Source organism: Sesamum indicum, linkage group LG6, assembly GCF_000512975.1.
Source record: "Sesamum indicum cultivar Zhongzhi No. 13 linkage group LG6, S_indicum_v1.0, whole genome shotgun sequence".
Classification (NCBI taxonomy): Eukaryota; Viridiplantae; Streptophyta; class Magnoliopsida; order Lamiales; family Pedaliaceae; genus Sesamum; species Sesamum indicum.
In genome coordinates this window covers 24639871-24656985 of record NC_026150.1, presented here as the reverse complement: position 1 = coordinate 24656985, position 17115 = coordinate 24639871, and the positions used below count along the sequence as shown (strand labels likewise).

The 17115-nt window shown below is 34.9% G+C and overlaps 2 protein-coding genes across 3 annotated transcripts; one reads left to right on the top strand and one right to left on the bottom strand.

Annotated features, from left to right (window-relative positions):
• Positions 2104-7580, top strand: LOC105165766 (UPF0261 protein BPP1817). Its single transcript, XM_011084891.2, has 9 exons — positions 2104-2351; positions 2702-3358; positions 3848-4054; positions 4341-4556; positions 4652-4868; positions 5492-5739; positions 6390-6568; positions 6679-6932; positions 7171-7580. Exons 1-9 carry the CDS (start codon positions 2214-2216, stop codon positions 7320-7322), a joined length of 2268 nt encoding a protein of 755 aa, XP_011083193.1. The 5' UTR covers positions 2104-2213; the 3' UTR covers positions 7323-7580.
• On the bottom strand, positions 7777-11860 carry LOC105165765 (cytochrome P450 90A1). Of its 2 annotated transcripts, XM_020694748.1 has the most exons (9): positions 11527-11856; positions 10505-10829; positions 10190-10339; positions 9669-9920; positions 8855-8941; positions 8684-8762; positions 8469-8575; positions 8111-8229; positions 7777-8012 (listed from the first exon to the last, which is right to left on the bottom strand). In XM_020694748.1, exons 1-9 carry the CDS (start codon positions 11778-11780, stop codon positions 7895-7897), a joined length of 1491 nt encoding a protein of 496 aa, XP_020550407.1. In that variant the 5' UTR covers positions 11781-11856; the 3' UTR covers positions 7777-7894. The 2 variants fall into 2 exon arrangements, with proteins under 2 accessions (XP_020550407.1, XP_011083191.1); XM_011084889.2 differs by having other exon boundaries at positions 8469-8762; positions 11527-11860.

Here is a 17115-nt window from a genome sequence, read left to right as displayed (position 1 = left end):
GCCGCCATATCTTTAAAACAAAATAAAATACACATCAATAAATTTTTTTTTTTAATATAAGAAGATATTTAAAAGAAATAAATAATACAAAAATTTAATAAATAACTTACTAGACGCCTTTTCAATTGTAAATTTTCAAATAAAAAGTGAACAAATTTGAGAAGAATTGCGCGGTATGGTGGAGTATGAAATTTTCGATGACTGCTTTTTAGAGTGTAAGTATGAAATTTTCGATGACTGCTTTTTAGAGTGTAAGGGATAAGAAATGAATGTTGAATTTTTTGAAGCTGGCGTTCGATTTTTCAATGTGGATGACTGAGGGAATGGAGTGTGATATATATAGCTAAAAAAACCGCGATAAACAACCGTAGTGTCACAGACAATAACGCAGAAAAATTATTTATCACCGCGCTATCTTAACGCGGTGTCAGAGACTGGAAAAGCATAGCAGAAAAGTTGATAGTCACCGCGCTATCTTAGCGCGGTGTCAGGTACCGGAAGGACAATGTGAAGAATGAGCCACCGCGGTACCTTACCGTGGTGGCTCATTCTTTATTTTTTTTTTAAAATATTATATGGCACCGCGGTTCATTACCGCGGTGGCATATTAAAAAATAATTTTTTTTAATAATTATGTGTCACCGCGGTAAGCCACCGCGGTGACATAGAAAATATAATTTTTTTTTATTGCCACCACGGTTCATCACCGCGGTGGCTTATTAAAATATATATATATTTTTTAAATCTTTGTCACCGCGGTAAGTTACCGCGGTGACAAAGGCAAAACGTTTTTTTTTTAAATTTTAAATTGTGACACCGTGGTGCCGCTCACTTTTTTAACAGTTTCAAAACCACATCAAATCTCTAATTTTTTTTTTCTGCTTTATTTACATAAATTTGCCCTTTTAGGTTCACCTAAAACGACACAGCTTCACATTTAATCTACTCAAGACGGCATACCAACCAGGCAACCACAATTCCATATATGTGGGCCCATAATGTTTCTCTCTTCAATTAATTAATAATTAATAGTGGTGAGTGCATGATTTATTGAAACTTTTTAGACGGAATTACCTCGAGAATCGTATTAAATGATTATTTAATATTAAATAAATAATAATTTTTTTTTATATAATTTGTTAGGTATTTATTTATATGTACTATTAAAGCAGGATAAATTCTATTAAATATGTATTTTAATATATCCACATCTTTTAATAGAAAAATTACTTTTGAATTATTATTTATTAGTTGAAAGCAAATCAATGGGATGCTAGATGTAATTTTTCAAATCACAAAGGGTCTATGTGTAATTACATTAAATTTCAATGGAGCGTAACTATCCCAAAAAATAAATGAATATTCACTCACATCAACGATTTGTGACAATGCAAATACTAATCTTTTTTTGTTATATTAATAATACTTTTAAGTAATTTTATTTTAGGGTTAAATGCAATTTACCATCCGTATTATGGAAAATGAGTAAATACCCTCTTATAAAAAAAATAGAGAAAAATATTATTTTAGTCCGCTAAGTAATGCCTAATTTTAATTTTAGTTCGATAACTATGTCCATTTTTTTTAGGTCCAGTAACTTACGAAATTGCTTACTTTTAGTTCTCAGGCAGATTTTCGAATAATTTTACCCCTATGCAACTTTTAAAAGACAGTTTTAGTCCATATGCACTCATAGGGGTAAAATTGTACGAAAATCTGCCAGAGGACTAAAAGTAAACAATTTTGTAAGTTACTGGACCTAAACAAAAATGGACATAATTATCGGACTAAAATTAAAATTAGGCATACCTAGCGGAATAAATAATATTTTTCGCATTAAAATAGCAAATTACTGCATGTGTTTCAAAAAAATGAAGCAAATTACTCCTTATCAATGGTTTAAATAGGGGGTAATTTGCTTCTTTTTCCAAAATACAGAGAATAATCTGTTATTTTATTTTACACAGAGAATTTTTTTGCTCATTTCTCATATCATATAGTATAAATTATGTTTTTTTCTTTTTATTTTTTTATTTTTTTGGGGAAATATGATGTATTGATTTATCTATTGTCAAATACATTAAAAATCTTGTGAATTTGTTTGTCATTCACATTGAAGAAGTGTTTTCGGACTTTTGACATTTTGGTTTCTCTCTCAGTCTCACTCACTCTCTCGCTTTTTAGTTGGGATAAAATCCGAAAAATATTAAGAGATGGCGATTCAGGATGATGACAATACTATGAAAATCTTCTGCATTGGAACTGCTGATACGAAGCTTGAAGAGCTGAGATTCCTCGCCCAGGCCATTCGCTCCAATCTCCAACTTTTTTCCGCTAACTCTACCTCAGAGGTGGTAACTTTTTGTCTGTTTTCTGCATAAGGTGGATTACGTAACTGTTCCTGTAATTCGAGGCTTGTAATACGGTTTTCTTTGTTAAGTTCATGTAGTATTCTTCAGATTTTTGGTTTAGTTGGACATATGATATATCAGTGGTTAACAGTGAGTTTCGTGATCACGCGGTGGCGTTTATTGATTAGAAGTTTTGTAGTGTGCCAAAAACTGTAAGATTTCTGATACTATTTGGATGTAAGTGTAGTGTAATTTTTAGGTTGAAATGAATGTGAAGTTGTTCTGTTCGGTTCTTCATGATGGATGCTGATTGATGTGTGGATTTTTCATATGATTTTGTACTTGTGCAGGTGTTGGTGACACTCGTAGATGTGTCTGCTAGTCGGAAAGATGTGGAGAGTTGTGAGGATTTCAAATTTGTGTCGAAGAAAGATCTCCTTTCTTGCTATTTTGGAGCAGGGGAACAACATGGTACCCTGCTTCCGGATGACAGAGGCAAAGCTATTGCAATCATGAGCAAAGCGCTTGATGTTTTCCTCAGTAAAGCTCATGGTGATCGAGTTCTTGCTGGAGTTATAGGGCTTGGCGGTAGTGGAGGGACAGCGTTGATGTCATCTGCCTTTAGGTCACTTCCTATTGGAATTCCAAAGGTGATTGTATCAACTGTGGCTAGTGGTCAGACTGAACCCTATGTTGGAACTTCTGATTTGGTGTTATTTCCATCAGTGGTGGATATTTGTGGCATTAATAGTGTGAGTAGAGTCGTCTTGTCGAATGCCGCAGCTGCTTTTGCTGGAATGGTGATTGGGCAACTAAAGATGTCAAAAACATCTGAGGCTGCTAGTGGAAAGGGTACAGTTGGTATAACTATGTTTGGGGTTACTACTCCATGTGTCAGTGCTGTTAAAGATAGATTGCAGTGTGAAGGTTATGAGACCTTGGTTTTCCATGCTACTGGGGTTGGAGGGAGGGCTATGGAGGATCTTGTTAGAGGAGGATTTATACAGGTATTTCAGCCTCATCCACCATTTGTGTTTTCAGATCTAAACTTCTCATTTATCTCACTTGCATCACATGTTGTGCAATCTATGGACTTTATAGCTTTTGCAATTTGACAGAAAATCCGTTGGAAATTTTGTGGCATTTGTGCCTATTGTATTCTATACATCTTTCTAAAAGTATTAAATGCATTAACTAGATAACTAATTTGATTTCCTTCTAAAATTGTCACAATGAGAAATGGCCATGTTGATTGAGCATATAGATTGGCTATGAGATGAATTAAAATGGGATGTGGACTCCTCCTACATTCTGGTAATTGAACTCAGAGATGGAATACAAAATACCAATAAATATGCTAAACAGTTGTTTGGATGTGTGCATGGATATGCTTGTTTAATTTTATCACTTCAATAGACAAGTTGAAGGGTATTTAATGTGCTAGGAATTTCATTCTACATTTATTATTGTTTGTCAATGCATCTTTTGTCCCATAGGGTGTTTTGGATATTACAACTACAGAGGTGGCTGATTATGTAGTTGGAGGGATCATGGCATGCGACAGCTCCCGATTTGATGTCATATTAGAAAAGAAGATACCTTTAGTTCTCAGCATTGGAGCATTGGATATGGTGAACTTTGGACCAAAAGACACTATATCTCCTAACTTTCAGCAAAGAAAAATTTATGAACACAATGAACAGGTGATAATTCTGTCACAGCCTCTTTGTCCTGTTTTCTCTTTCTCTTTGGATGTCTCATAAACTTAGTTAAGAGTAATCTGCCTAGATTTGGCTGCTAAAGCCTTATCAATAGTTCCTTTGTACCATGGATATGGTAACCAGAGTGCTTTACCAGTTCTCTTTAACTTTTCTGTTGCAAAAGCAAAGCTGTTTTCAGACGTTATGCAAGAATATATCTTGGGATGATTTGTCTCTAATATCTATGAGTATATTGTACAGGGATTAATTTGTGCTTGTCCTTCCTCAGGTTACACTAATGCGCACAACAGTGGATGAGAATAGGAAATTTGCTGCATTTATAGCAGACAAGTTGAACAAGTCATCTTCTAAGGTTTGTGTTTGCTTGCCAAAGAAAGGTGTCTCTGCGTTGGATGCACCAGACAAGGCCTTCTACGATCCTGATGCTACTGGGGCTCTCATAGAGGAACTGCAGAGGCTAATTGAAACTAATGAAGATCGTCAGGTTCCACCACTGCTCATCAGATAAAGTTTTGCTGGTTATCGGCATTCTCATGACCGTTATGTGCTCATCGAAGTCCAATTTCTGTTTATTAATAGGTTAAAGTTTTCCGGCATCACATTAATGATCTGGAGTTTGCAAATGCACTAGTGGACTCGTTCTTGGAGATCTGTACGAACCTTATCGGAGTTGGAAGTCAAGCTACCTGTGGATCTACTGAAGGTGCTCAGGACAAAACTTCTGCCCCTAAGATAAGTTCCCAGAGCGTCATATCTGTTTCATATAGCTTGAGCAACTTCCCTGATGCAAAACCAGGTTGTTACACCTCCCTCTCAGCTCCTACTTAATTTGTTTTTCTTTCTATTTTCATACAATTTTTTTTTCACCATGAAATGTAATGATATACATTGGTTATCACATTTTAAATTTAGTTTACCTAACTTAGACATAATACAAGGCATTGTCATGGGATCCGTGAATATTCCAGTCTTAGATACTTTAGAAATAAATTGATGAAATCCCTTTTATCTTATTACTAAGGCCACATGCCTAGTAATTTATGTATGCTGCTGCATGGACTCTTTAGCATGTGTTAAATTGCCCGAGTGGACTGCAGGTAGTCCGACATGCCTGATGCATTGTATTCTTCTCATGTAGAACATATATTACTTTCTTGTAAATGCATTGATATTTATTGCGTTGGTGAGTGCTTAAATGTCAGTTGGCATGCCCATCACTTCAGGGTAAACATACCACACTGAATGCATTAACAAGGAAATTTGGTTAAATAAACAAAATTCTTGCACAAATGTAATTTGGTATTTTGGTGACGGATCAAGTAACAGAATTTCAATAGGTTCCATCACCATGTTGGTAATAAATGCCTTTGTATTTCATGCTTCTACTTTATTTTAAGAATTCTTCGTGTACATGTGCAGAAACACTACAAAGAACACGAGAAATACTGCAGCAATTGAAATATCAAATAAACGAGGGCAAACCTATTATTGGTGCTGGTGCGGGTACAGGCATATCAGCCAAGTTTGAGGAAGTTGGTGGAGTGGATCTGATAGTCTTGTACAACTCAGGGCGTTTTAGGATGGCAGGAAGGGGGTCCTTGGCAGGTCTATTGCCATTTGCTGATGCAAATGCAGTCGTACTTGACATGGCCAATGAGGTGTTGCCTGTAAGTGTTTCATTTGCCTATTTGGAATTCTTCCAGACACGACCTGATATTACTAAAAGTTCATGAGCAAGTGTAGCACCCTATGCTTTCCAGAAAGTTATAACTAAACTTTATAAATTTCAAGTTAAAGTTCAATCTTAGACTGGTCATCAATAGTTGAAATGCAGCCTTATATGTAATTATAAGGATGAGGAATCGCTTACTTTGACTATGCTGGACATATCACAAGGTAATAGTTGACATAAGAATTTGATCTAATCTGCATGATATTTTTTTGAATTTTTAAGTAGATGCTTTCTAAGATGCCGAATTAGGATTGCATCATGCAATTTATTGAGTTTATAATTATATGGCTTCGGCATTTTGTTCAAATATGTTGATATTGTGTTGACGGGAACTAAGAATATTTAAAAGATGAGGTCCTAAGGAATCATTCCAACTTTTTATTGATAATCAAGATAAAGCAGTATTTTCATTTGTCTTTGTAATTTTTTGTCAGCATAGTCTAATTATGTTTAGTTCTCTATGGCTTTTAAATGCTCCATGTACTACCCTTGCATATGATATGGAGAGTTCTCGTGAGCTTAGATGACATGAAAAACCACCTGATATGTTACCAGTTCATCTCTTTGCATCTTTGACACACTTAGGTAGTGAAAAAAGTTCCAGTTCTCGCTGGAGTCTGTGCAACTGACCCATTCCGGAGGATAGATTTCTTCCTGAAGCAGTTGGAGTCTATTGGATTCTCAGGGGTGCAGAATTTTCCAACTGTTGGGCTATTTGATGGTAATTTTAGACAAAATCTGGAAGAGACAGGAATGGGATATGGGTAATGTACAGAAATTGGTGATCATTTTATTTCTTTTTATTATAATTCCTACACATACGATCATCTAAATATTCAGAAAGCTAATGATTTTATTTGATTCCCATTTCCAGATTGGAGGTTGAGATGATTGCGAAAGCTCATAAAATGGGGCTCTTGACAACCCCATATGCTTTTAACCAAGAGGAAGCGACAGCAATGGCAAAAGCTGGTGCTGACATCGTTGTGGCCCATATGGGCCTGACTACATCTGGTTCAATTGGAGCTAAAACAGCACTCTCAATTGGGGAAAGTGTAACTCTTGTCCAAGCTATTGCAGATGCCGTTCACAGGATCAACCCTGAAGCTATTGTTCTATGCCATGGAGGTAAAATATTTGATATTTTGCAGCAAAAGTAAGGCATTCCGCATAGATAGTATTTAAATTTACATCACTGAATGAGAATCTTCTGTATCGAAACATTTCTCTATGTGTGTTACATACCTCAATCTAGCTTAGCTTAGTTGTTTGCCATCTAAAATTGAAAAGTCATTCAATCCTTTTTCTTTCAAATTCACTTTCTCTTGCATAAGTTCACTATAATGATTCTGCAATGCAATTCCAGGTCCGATATCTGGGCCGAAGGAAGCAGAGTATGTATTGACAAGAACTAAAGGAGTTCACGGGTTCTATGGTGCATCCAGTTTGGAAAGGCTGCCTGTTGAACAAGCCATAACAGCCACAGTACAACAGTATAAATCTATATCTATGACTTGACTAATTGCCTATACTTTTATTTCTTTCATTATGTGCTTGGTGCAGAACATACTTTGTCTCTCTTTTACTTTTCTTAACATTCTCCATGCTTCCTATTCTTACATGCATACAGCTGGAGTTCAATGTTTGAGATCATAAGTTTTACCTTGTATACAGTGTATGAGAAGTAGCTTTAGGCATTCTCAATAATTTTTATCAAATCCTACTTGTAATATTCTTGACATGCCACTTCTTGTTTGCTAATGGACTTCATGTTAATTGTTGTATGTATACATAGATGGCACTCCTTTGACCTTAATCTTCTACTCATGCATATGCCTTAGTTAAGTTAGAAGAATTTATGTCTTCCTTCATGTTGTCTCTGTGTGTATGTATGTGGCTACATGTTACATGGCTTCTCTTATATGTAGAAGTATCAGCAGGGATAAACCATTGAATTTTACTAGTTTCTAGGTTTTCTGCGGTAGAAACAAGACGTCATTAAACCAGTAGAAAGATCTAAACCATCTGTTACAATCATGAAACATCTGAACATCTACAATCATTAATTGCTCAAATGACTCGTAGAAAATCTATGAATTAGTGATAGATGTATCGTCCAGGCGTGTTAATGTGATTGGGCATCCGCTTCGCAATCTGGGAATGTGTGCTTTCCTTTCTAAGCTGAGATCTTCATCATCAACTGTCCACCTGCATGACAATAATCAAGAAAAACTTTAGTCTATTTAAGTTTTATATTTAGGTAAAAAATATTTCTGACATCAATATGTATGATATGTTGTACTCACGTGTAGCCACTAGTTAGTCGATGTAAAAACACCAGCATCGTAGCTTTTGCCATATTTATACCCAAGCATGTCCGAGGACCTAATCCGAAAGGTATGTAACTATATGGCTTTTGCATTTCCTGCAAGCATACAACAATATCATCAGTTGTATTCCCTGCCAAGTGTTCATACAGTACTATTGGGAAAAATTCTTGTCCAAATAATTACAAGCGTTGCTGCATTTGTCATATGATACATCACTGTATAATGCACTCGTTATGTGAACAATTTAAATATAATTAGCTTGGATTTGGCTGAGAGCTATGTTTAGACTTGAAATTTCGTTACTTTAAAAGAGAAAGCGGCTGAGATGTTATACATCAAACCGGGAAGGATTGAAGCGCATGGGGTCCTTGTACGTGTTCGGATCATAATGTATTTGAGTCGCGTCAATGTTTACATTCCATCCCTTCTTTATCTCGTAACCTGCAGGTACAAACATATCGAGCGCTAAACATGTTATCCACAACAATGAACAATCAGAGAGCAAAAATAAAGCCACATTTTTAGGTTGGTTCAGAAGTCTGAACTTGCCTTCAATAGTGCAATTGTCTAGTGCAACTCTAGGATACCACAACAAGACATTTGACATCCTCAATGTCTCTTTGACAACCTAAACATCGTCACATGTTAATGTTAATAATGTTTATAACATACACAGATACATCAGTTTATAGGTTTAATTAATAATTTGGTTTCTCTGACCTTTGAACCGTAAGACATGCTCATCAGATCATCATATTTAAGCAAAGCTCCCGCAGGTTTGTTTCTAAGAATTTGCAACTGTTCCTCCTGCAAGAAAGTTGGAATCTAAATCACTGTCATAATTGACCACATTACCTTTTACACTCCCATCACACTAACTCATGTGCACAAAAAATTCGTCATTCTTACTTCTGAAAAGGGGGCTTCAGGAATTTCGAAGATCCCAAGCAGGACTAGAATCCATGTTTTCTTATTCAGATTACACGTGACAACTACCTATCGACTTTGCTACCTACCCCTAACCCAAATGCATTTATTCCAATTTTAGCAACTATTTGAAAGGCTTAAATGCATTTTTCATCCAGTAACTTAAGTTATTTGGTGTTTTCATCCTTTAACTTTTTAGGTTAACATTTTGATCCTATATTTTTTAATTTTCGTGATTTTAGTACTTTTTTTTTACTGAAGTTCATCCTTTGGTTCATTTTTGCCATAATTTTGTCTTTTAACTTTCAAAAGTAGTGTACATATTTTTAATTTTCGCTATTTCAATCATTTTTCGTTGGAGCTCACCCTTCTTGCCAATGCAAGTGAACTCTGACAAACAAAAAAATAACAATCGCGAAAATTAAAAAGATGTAAAATCTTACCTTAGAAATGATGTTAAAAGGCGAAAATCCTAAATGACCTAAATTACGGAACAAAGAATGCATCTTATCCTTGTTTGAAACAACGGAACCAAATGTTTTCTGCAACCAAAAAATCAGGTACGTCTACAAATTTGTAAAATGACAATTATAGGAAGACTTCTTACTCTTAGCTTGTCTTGGGCTTGTTTGTTCTCATCCAAGAACTTGACACACCACATTATGGCAGCTGCAGTGGTGCTCTGCCCAGCAATTATAAGCGTCAACAAGTTATCCACAATCTCTTCATCATCGAGCTTTTCGTTGGGCGGATATGAGTCTCTCTGCAACATGGATTGCAGGAAATCATCAGAAACTTCTTCTCCATTCCGTCTCTTGGTAATCTTCGCCTTGAACGTATCTATTAGCCTTTCGCGAGCCTGCACGAATCATCCATCCTTCTTATAGATTATTTAGCAATTTCAGGACAAACTGTGTTACAACGTACAGATAGTCGCCTGTTTGCTAGTTAATTTATTCTCTTTTAAGCCTCATGTGGTTTTTGAAAATTTTTGTTACTTTGAGTTGGTTCATTTTGGCCTGATAGAACAAGACAATCCCATGACAAATTAGATAACCCTTGTAATCAACTTGACGTGACAAAATCTGGTATAGGTAAGAATTTTTCCTTTTAACTAGTCAACCTTACCTTCATGCCCCTATAGTATCCTGTGCCAGGAATCATAAGCGGAAACGACAACATCGCATCAGTAACGCATGTGATATCATGCTCGAGTTGGTCGAGCGTAGAAGCATCCGTGATGCTGATCAACATGTCGCAAATCCCATCAAACGCAGCCTGCATCACACATTTCCTCTTGAGGTTAGAAACTTAGAATGTAAAGGTTTGAACCAAGAGCTGTGTAGGAAATTTCGAGGCCAAGCCACTGGCTGTTATAAAGGATATATAGGGGACACAGCAATGACTATGGATCCAACATTTAATAGTTGAGGTGTTGGGTACCTTCATGCTGAATTCAAGCACTCTGAAGCTCTTCCCACTGTTCTCCAATCTCTTGAGTCTTTCAGACAACTCACGGTCGAATTTGGGGACAAACTTTGAAACGGAATTCATAGAGAAAGGATCGGCCAGCAGATGCCTCATCCTTCCATGTATCTCTTTAGGAACACACAGTAAGCTATTCTTTCCCACCATGTCTCCCATTGATTTCAGGTACCTTTTGTTGAACATCACAAAGTCATTTGCAAACACTGTTTTTGCTCCCTCAACACTTGGAACGTACACGTGAGTTTTACCTAAAATTCTCGTCTTGAACCATTTCCCGTACCTGGTTTTATTTATAATTTACATCATAATATCAGAATATCAGCATCATATATATATATATTACACAAACCACTTCTATTTTTTGAAAAATTACACGTACAATGTTCCCAAAAATATCAATATCATTATACAAATTACCCTTATTTTTAAACTGCCAAGATTGATTTTTATAATTACATAAAAGATATGATTAGTTTGTGTAAATAAATTATAGGGCTTAAAGGCAATTTTCGTTCCCTAACTTCAGGCCATTCTTGTTTTAATCCCCTAAGTTACTAGGGTTCTATTTTTATCCCGTAAAACTGAAAAAATCTCAACTTTGGTACAAATTTGGTCGGAAAGTTGAGTCACTCGCCGGAAAATGGCATGTGACTTTTTAAATTGTGGCTTGCATTGTGATTGGCTGAAAAAGATGATGTACGAGAATGGCCAGAAAACCTTTTATTTTCAACCAATCACAATGCAAGCCCCAATTTAAAAGGTTATAGCAATTTAATGGCCATTGTAATTTGTTAACGTCTGTTAATATTGATGGGTATTTTTTGTAATTTTTCAAACAATGATGAGTATTTATAATTATGACAAATTTCAAGAGACTTCGTTATAATTTACCTCAATATATATATATATATATATATATATATATATGTGGGTGTGGGTGTGTTTCTTGAACATGAAGTATATGTTAGTATTCTTACCTCAATCTCCGAAGCCTCACAAAGTCATAGCAACCCCTGGTGCTGTTTACAGCTGCAAGAAAAGCAAATGTCTCTCCAAGGAAAGGAAGGCCAAGTTTGCCAGGAATCTCACTGCCTTTTCTCCCTTTCGGATACCACTGGAAAATCATCACCAATACTGCTGCTAAACCTACGGCAATCACTACTGAAGCACCAGCATAGTCGTTCATGTTGTTTATGAGAATTTGATGAACGTCTTCCTTCATATTCCACATCTTTAACGACTAACTAGTTGATCAATTTCTGATGGATCAGAGGGCATTGAATCACCCATCATTCAGCTTCCATCATGTTTTATATGAGCATCAACAGACAAAAGTTTGCAATAAATTAATCAAAAGCATCTTAGTATTTTTGTCTCTACTGTGCCAATATTGAGATCCCATTTTGGTAAAAGACAAAAGTGTTTGTAGTCCTTCTGCAGCTTGTGTCTAGCTTGCTTTTGTCTCCTCTTTGGTTAATCTTTGGTTTTCTACTCTTTTCCCTAGTAAAATAATCCGTCCCAGAGCCGAAATTCTATACTTTTTTTTCTCTAATTGAAAACCGTGCATAAGAGTTATTTCTCTTCTTGCATATTTAAATCAGCGGTGTTTAATTAATCTCCATTCGGACAAAACTGAGAGTAGGTTCGAAATAGTACTGTTGTTTGAATTTGACATTCTACCTGTTCCATTATATTTGATTTGCTCTTTCTTGTTCATTGATTCGTGTAAGGATATGTCCCTTAGATGGATTCCTTTTTGATGTGGTGGGCCCTTAATATTTTAAGAAAAAAGAGAAGAAAGAAGATGGAGACAGCAATAACCAAGGGCATGGCGGGATGGCAACGCTAGGCGAGCAAAGATATGAGACTAGGTGGTGAGAGGCGAGGCGAGGGGAGAATACGTGATGGCGAGAAGAGGCTATGAGAAGATGCAACGGCAATCCGAGGGTAGTCTAGGTAGCGACAGATGAAGCGAACTGGCGGGAGGCGAAGGTAGAGTGAGAAGAGAAAATAAGAGGAAAGAAGAAAAATCAAGAAGAGAGAAGAAGAGCTAGGGCTCATGCATAAAAAGTTAATATATAAATAGATATACAATATCAGAGCGGGTTTTGGGTTGGATCCTTATGGACTTGAGACCTGCCCTAGAATCAGGTGGGTCTCAATTTTCAAGACATATACCCGCCCCGCCTTCAATTTTTGGACTTAATGGGATGGTCTCGAAGGGTACGAATTCAATTGCCACCTATATTAGTTCCTAAAATTTGAAAGGAGTGTTTTAGATAGTTTATATATTTACATTGAAAATAAATTGTAAGCAATAGTAAAGAAAGTTGAAAGCTTAAAAGCTCATTGACCCAATTAGGCTGCAAGGAAGGGAAGCGCAATCGCTAGAGGCCTGCTCACGTAATGGGGATTAGTTTGAAGGAAGCAGATTGGCCTGAGAACGCGCGAGTGAAAATGCGAAAATGTAAAATATATACGCATAATTAAAATCATTAATTTCTATGACCATACAAGGGGTGTATCCTTGGTGTTCCTGGGTTTTCGATGTAGTATGTGGATTAAAGAAAATAAAACGACACATCCAACATACAAGACTATAGATGAAGAACAGACGAAAACTGGTTTTTAAATGAGGTCTTACTTCTTTCGTTTCTCATTTCAATTGGCAATATGTGTTCGACTCTTTCGTTCACCCTAGGCTCCAACGTAGGAGTCCTTAAAAAATGATCCACACTACACCATGGTAAGATAATTTGAACTCTTTGCTAGAAGAACTCAAAATTGATTGGAAGATGAAGAAAGAAAACTACAGTATCAATTAGTGTATTCACTTCATAAAAAAATTCTCTACAACTTTTCATTTGATCCTAGATCAAAGAGAGTTAAAGAATTAGAGGGATAGAGGGAGAGAAAGAGAGAGGGCAGAGAGTTACGTGGAGAAGGAGAGGGAGTGTGTTTTCTCTACACTTCTCACTATTTGTTGTCATATGAAAATAATGATGATAACACAAGTACATATGCTTTGTATGGGAACGTGGAAATGTGTCTATAGACATTCCACCTTCCTACAAGGTAACCCTCTTCCTATATGGTATAATCCAATCATGCTATATAGAGAAAGACTCTAAATATGATCAAATCTACAATTTCCAAAATTGCAATTTGACCAACCCACCTTTCAATAATGGAAGTCAATTCCCTTTGTTAGCGGGCTTTAACTTAGTGGACCGAATTCTTCTTGCATTCTTTCCCACGCTTCATGCCTCCTCTCTCTTCTTAAGGTAAGGTAAAGGATTTATTAAAATAAATTCAAGGCCCGATTGATTTTATTCAATTCAATTTAATAAAAATTCAACTAAATTAAGCCCAATGTCATTTAATCCAATTAAACACATAAACTCAATTTTCTTTAATTAATAAATCTAATTTATTAATTAAGATAAGTCCAATTAAATAATCTAATTAATCTAATCTTGGGTTACCATCAAATGGATCATCCCACATGTAAACAATCCAACTATTTATATCTTTCGAAATTAATTCCTTGTCTTTCCACGGTGATTTGTGTGTGACTCTTTAGGTTCACTTTTCAGTTAGACTTGGGCTACTGCCCAATACTATTGCTTAATTAAATCCAATATAATCATTCTTGATCAACCATTGATCAAGAAAGCCCGCTGTCATTGGTGGTCGTCGAGCAACGATCCATGACACTAGAAACTAGGTGAATATCTATATGAACATTTAGGCTCCCAATTCCATAAGGGCACGGTCCTTTCGTCTAGCGTTTTCCGGCCTTAGTTTAAGGTATGAAATTTGATATCGATTTCCATCCTGGACTAGCCATCTATGCTTTAATACTTGAGACTGTATTTTGCTTAATTGCTCGACGTATGAAATTATTTCCTATTCGATCAACCATTGTAGCTACAAATTTTGTGAGGCATAAACACATCTCCAAGTGCATAGGAGATACTGCTGTCACAAACTGACAGAGGAATTATCCTCTTCTTGGAACCACCGTCCTTGCTACACATTCTGACTGCACTGGAAGAGCTTATAATGATCATGTCTCTAACACAATCACCTCTAGTACAGATCCAAGATACAACCATCATGTACACATGACCATCATGGTTCCTTAAGTTTGAGGACTACTCCTATATTATCATACCGACCAAGCCTCCAAGGCTTTCATATAATGATCCACAAGAGTCAGTTCAGTCAGTTGACCATATTGTCAACTAACCCACTGAAATTGCATGACATACAACCTCTGTCGTTAATGAAAAATGACACTCATGAATACAATACTTAGTGTAAGTCTTAATAGGACTCTCGATGCCCAATCTCAAGGTTTTCGACTTAGAACATTTCAGATCAACTCTCAAAAGTTGATTTTGTAGCCGCCATCCAATGCGCAACCTAACTATATAGGTTATCTAAATGGTATGTGGGCATCTGTTGTGACGTTGATGCTTAGTGTAATTGGTAAGGACAACAAACACATATATCAAGGATGAATACTTACCATATTCATCGGGATAATATTTAAAAATTATTTGAATAGTTTCCAAAACCGTCAATTCAATTGGCTTTTTGATCACCTATTCCAACATAGTTGCATTGATATGCTTGAAAACCCAATTGGAAATTATTAATTTGAAGGTCCCATAAGCCCACTAGGAAGTAGGGGTGGTAGACAAGTTGAGCCCAGCGTGAACTGACTCGATTTTGAGCTCGAGTCAAGCCATTTCGAGCTCAAACTCGAGCTCAATTCCCTCTGTTCATCATCTCACCAGCCGAATCACGAGCTTTTTCCATATTTTTTATTTTTTATATATATTTTTATTTTAAAATTTTTATATGTTTAATTTTATATTCAATATTTTATCAATTTTATACTCAAAATTGACCGTATATTATAATTATTAATCAATATCATATATTTTATTTTAGATAATAATAAATTTTGGTTCTTTTGTTTATACGTTTAATCTTTATACAAAGAAAATTTAATGTACAACTTAGTAAATTATAATATTTTTTATAAAATAATTATTTAATGACACATATAAACTTTATGTTATATTTTATTATATACTTGTATTGCGTTATACTTTTTTTAAGTTGACAAGTAATTCATTGAACTTTATCTATTTCTAAGTTTTATATTTATATCAAGATACATACTATGCATTATGCAATTTATTTTATTACTTATAAATTTATGTCGAAATTTAGTGATTCCTATGAATTAATCTAAAAGTAATGATAATAATAATAATAATAATAATAATAATGACGGTCGAACAATTTTAATTATTTTAATTATTATTTTACATATATATAATGAGATCAAAAAGTTTAATCAACAATTACGATATCTTACAATTTGGGTACCCGATTTATACCAAATTTAAATATATATATATATAAGACTGTGTCCATTGGATCATATCAGACGGTATAATTTGAAATCATATGGCCTAATTCAAAAATACACCATTTTGAATGATTACTCTTATATTTCAAGTACGATATCTAGACAGTTGTGTATCCAATAAGTCGAAAATTTTATCAAATGTATGTTTCTGTAATTTTGATCGTATATAACGGTTTGATCCAAATTTTAATGGCCCGATTAACCCATGTTGTTTAAAAATGTAAGATGATAGTTGCATTAATGTAATTCTAACATTTATAAATATATAAATTTATTGCAAATTGTGAACATATATTAATCTCAACTATAAAATATTTTTATGCATTTCAATTGCATTATTCTAGAGAATGGATACTTTTCTATAATTTTAAATTATTCAATATGAGTTTTTTTGATATATTTTACTAATTATATTTCTACTAAACTAATTAGTAGTTTATATTTATAACAACAAATTAAATATCATACTATATTTTGGTATATTTATAATATAGTATGTAGTATGCAATCTGTTTTGTTACTTATAAATTTATGTAAAAGTTTGGCGATTCTCATTATTTAATCTGAAAATAATAATAATAATAATAATAATAATCATCTTAAAATTAGCTCGAGCTCATCATGTAAGATTCGAGCTCGAGCCATACCACTGAAAATCGAGCTCGAGCTCGAGCTCACCAAAAAAGGTACACCCCTACCTGGAAGTCCAGTTGGGCACCATTAACTTGAAGGCCCATAAGACCAACCTGAAGGCCCAATTAAGATTAGGAATAATTACACCGTTCTTCTCAACTATTTGGTGTAACTATACGTAATTTTTTTTTAATTTGAAAAATTATATCTAGTACTCCTGATATTTGTTTCGATCTAACAAATAAGTCTTTTTATTAGTCAAAATCTATCGAGTTTACTGATATTAACTAAAAAAATAGATAAAAGTTCTTATATGCCTCTCATTTATTGTTAAAAGTTCTTACTGATATTTATTATTAATTTAGAGAGTGAATAATGTTATGTAATTCTCTAAACCACAGAGGATCTATGTTAATTATACCAAATCTTAATGGAGGAGAGTTTAATTATACCTTGAGGTTAATAAATGAAAAACTGCCTAGCC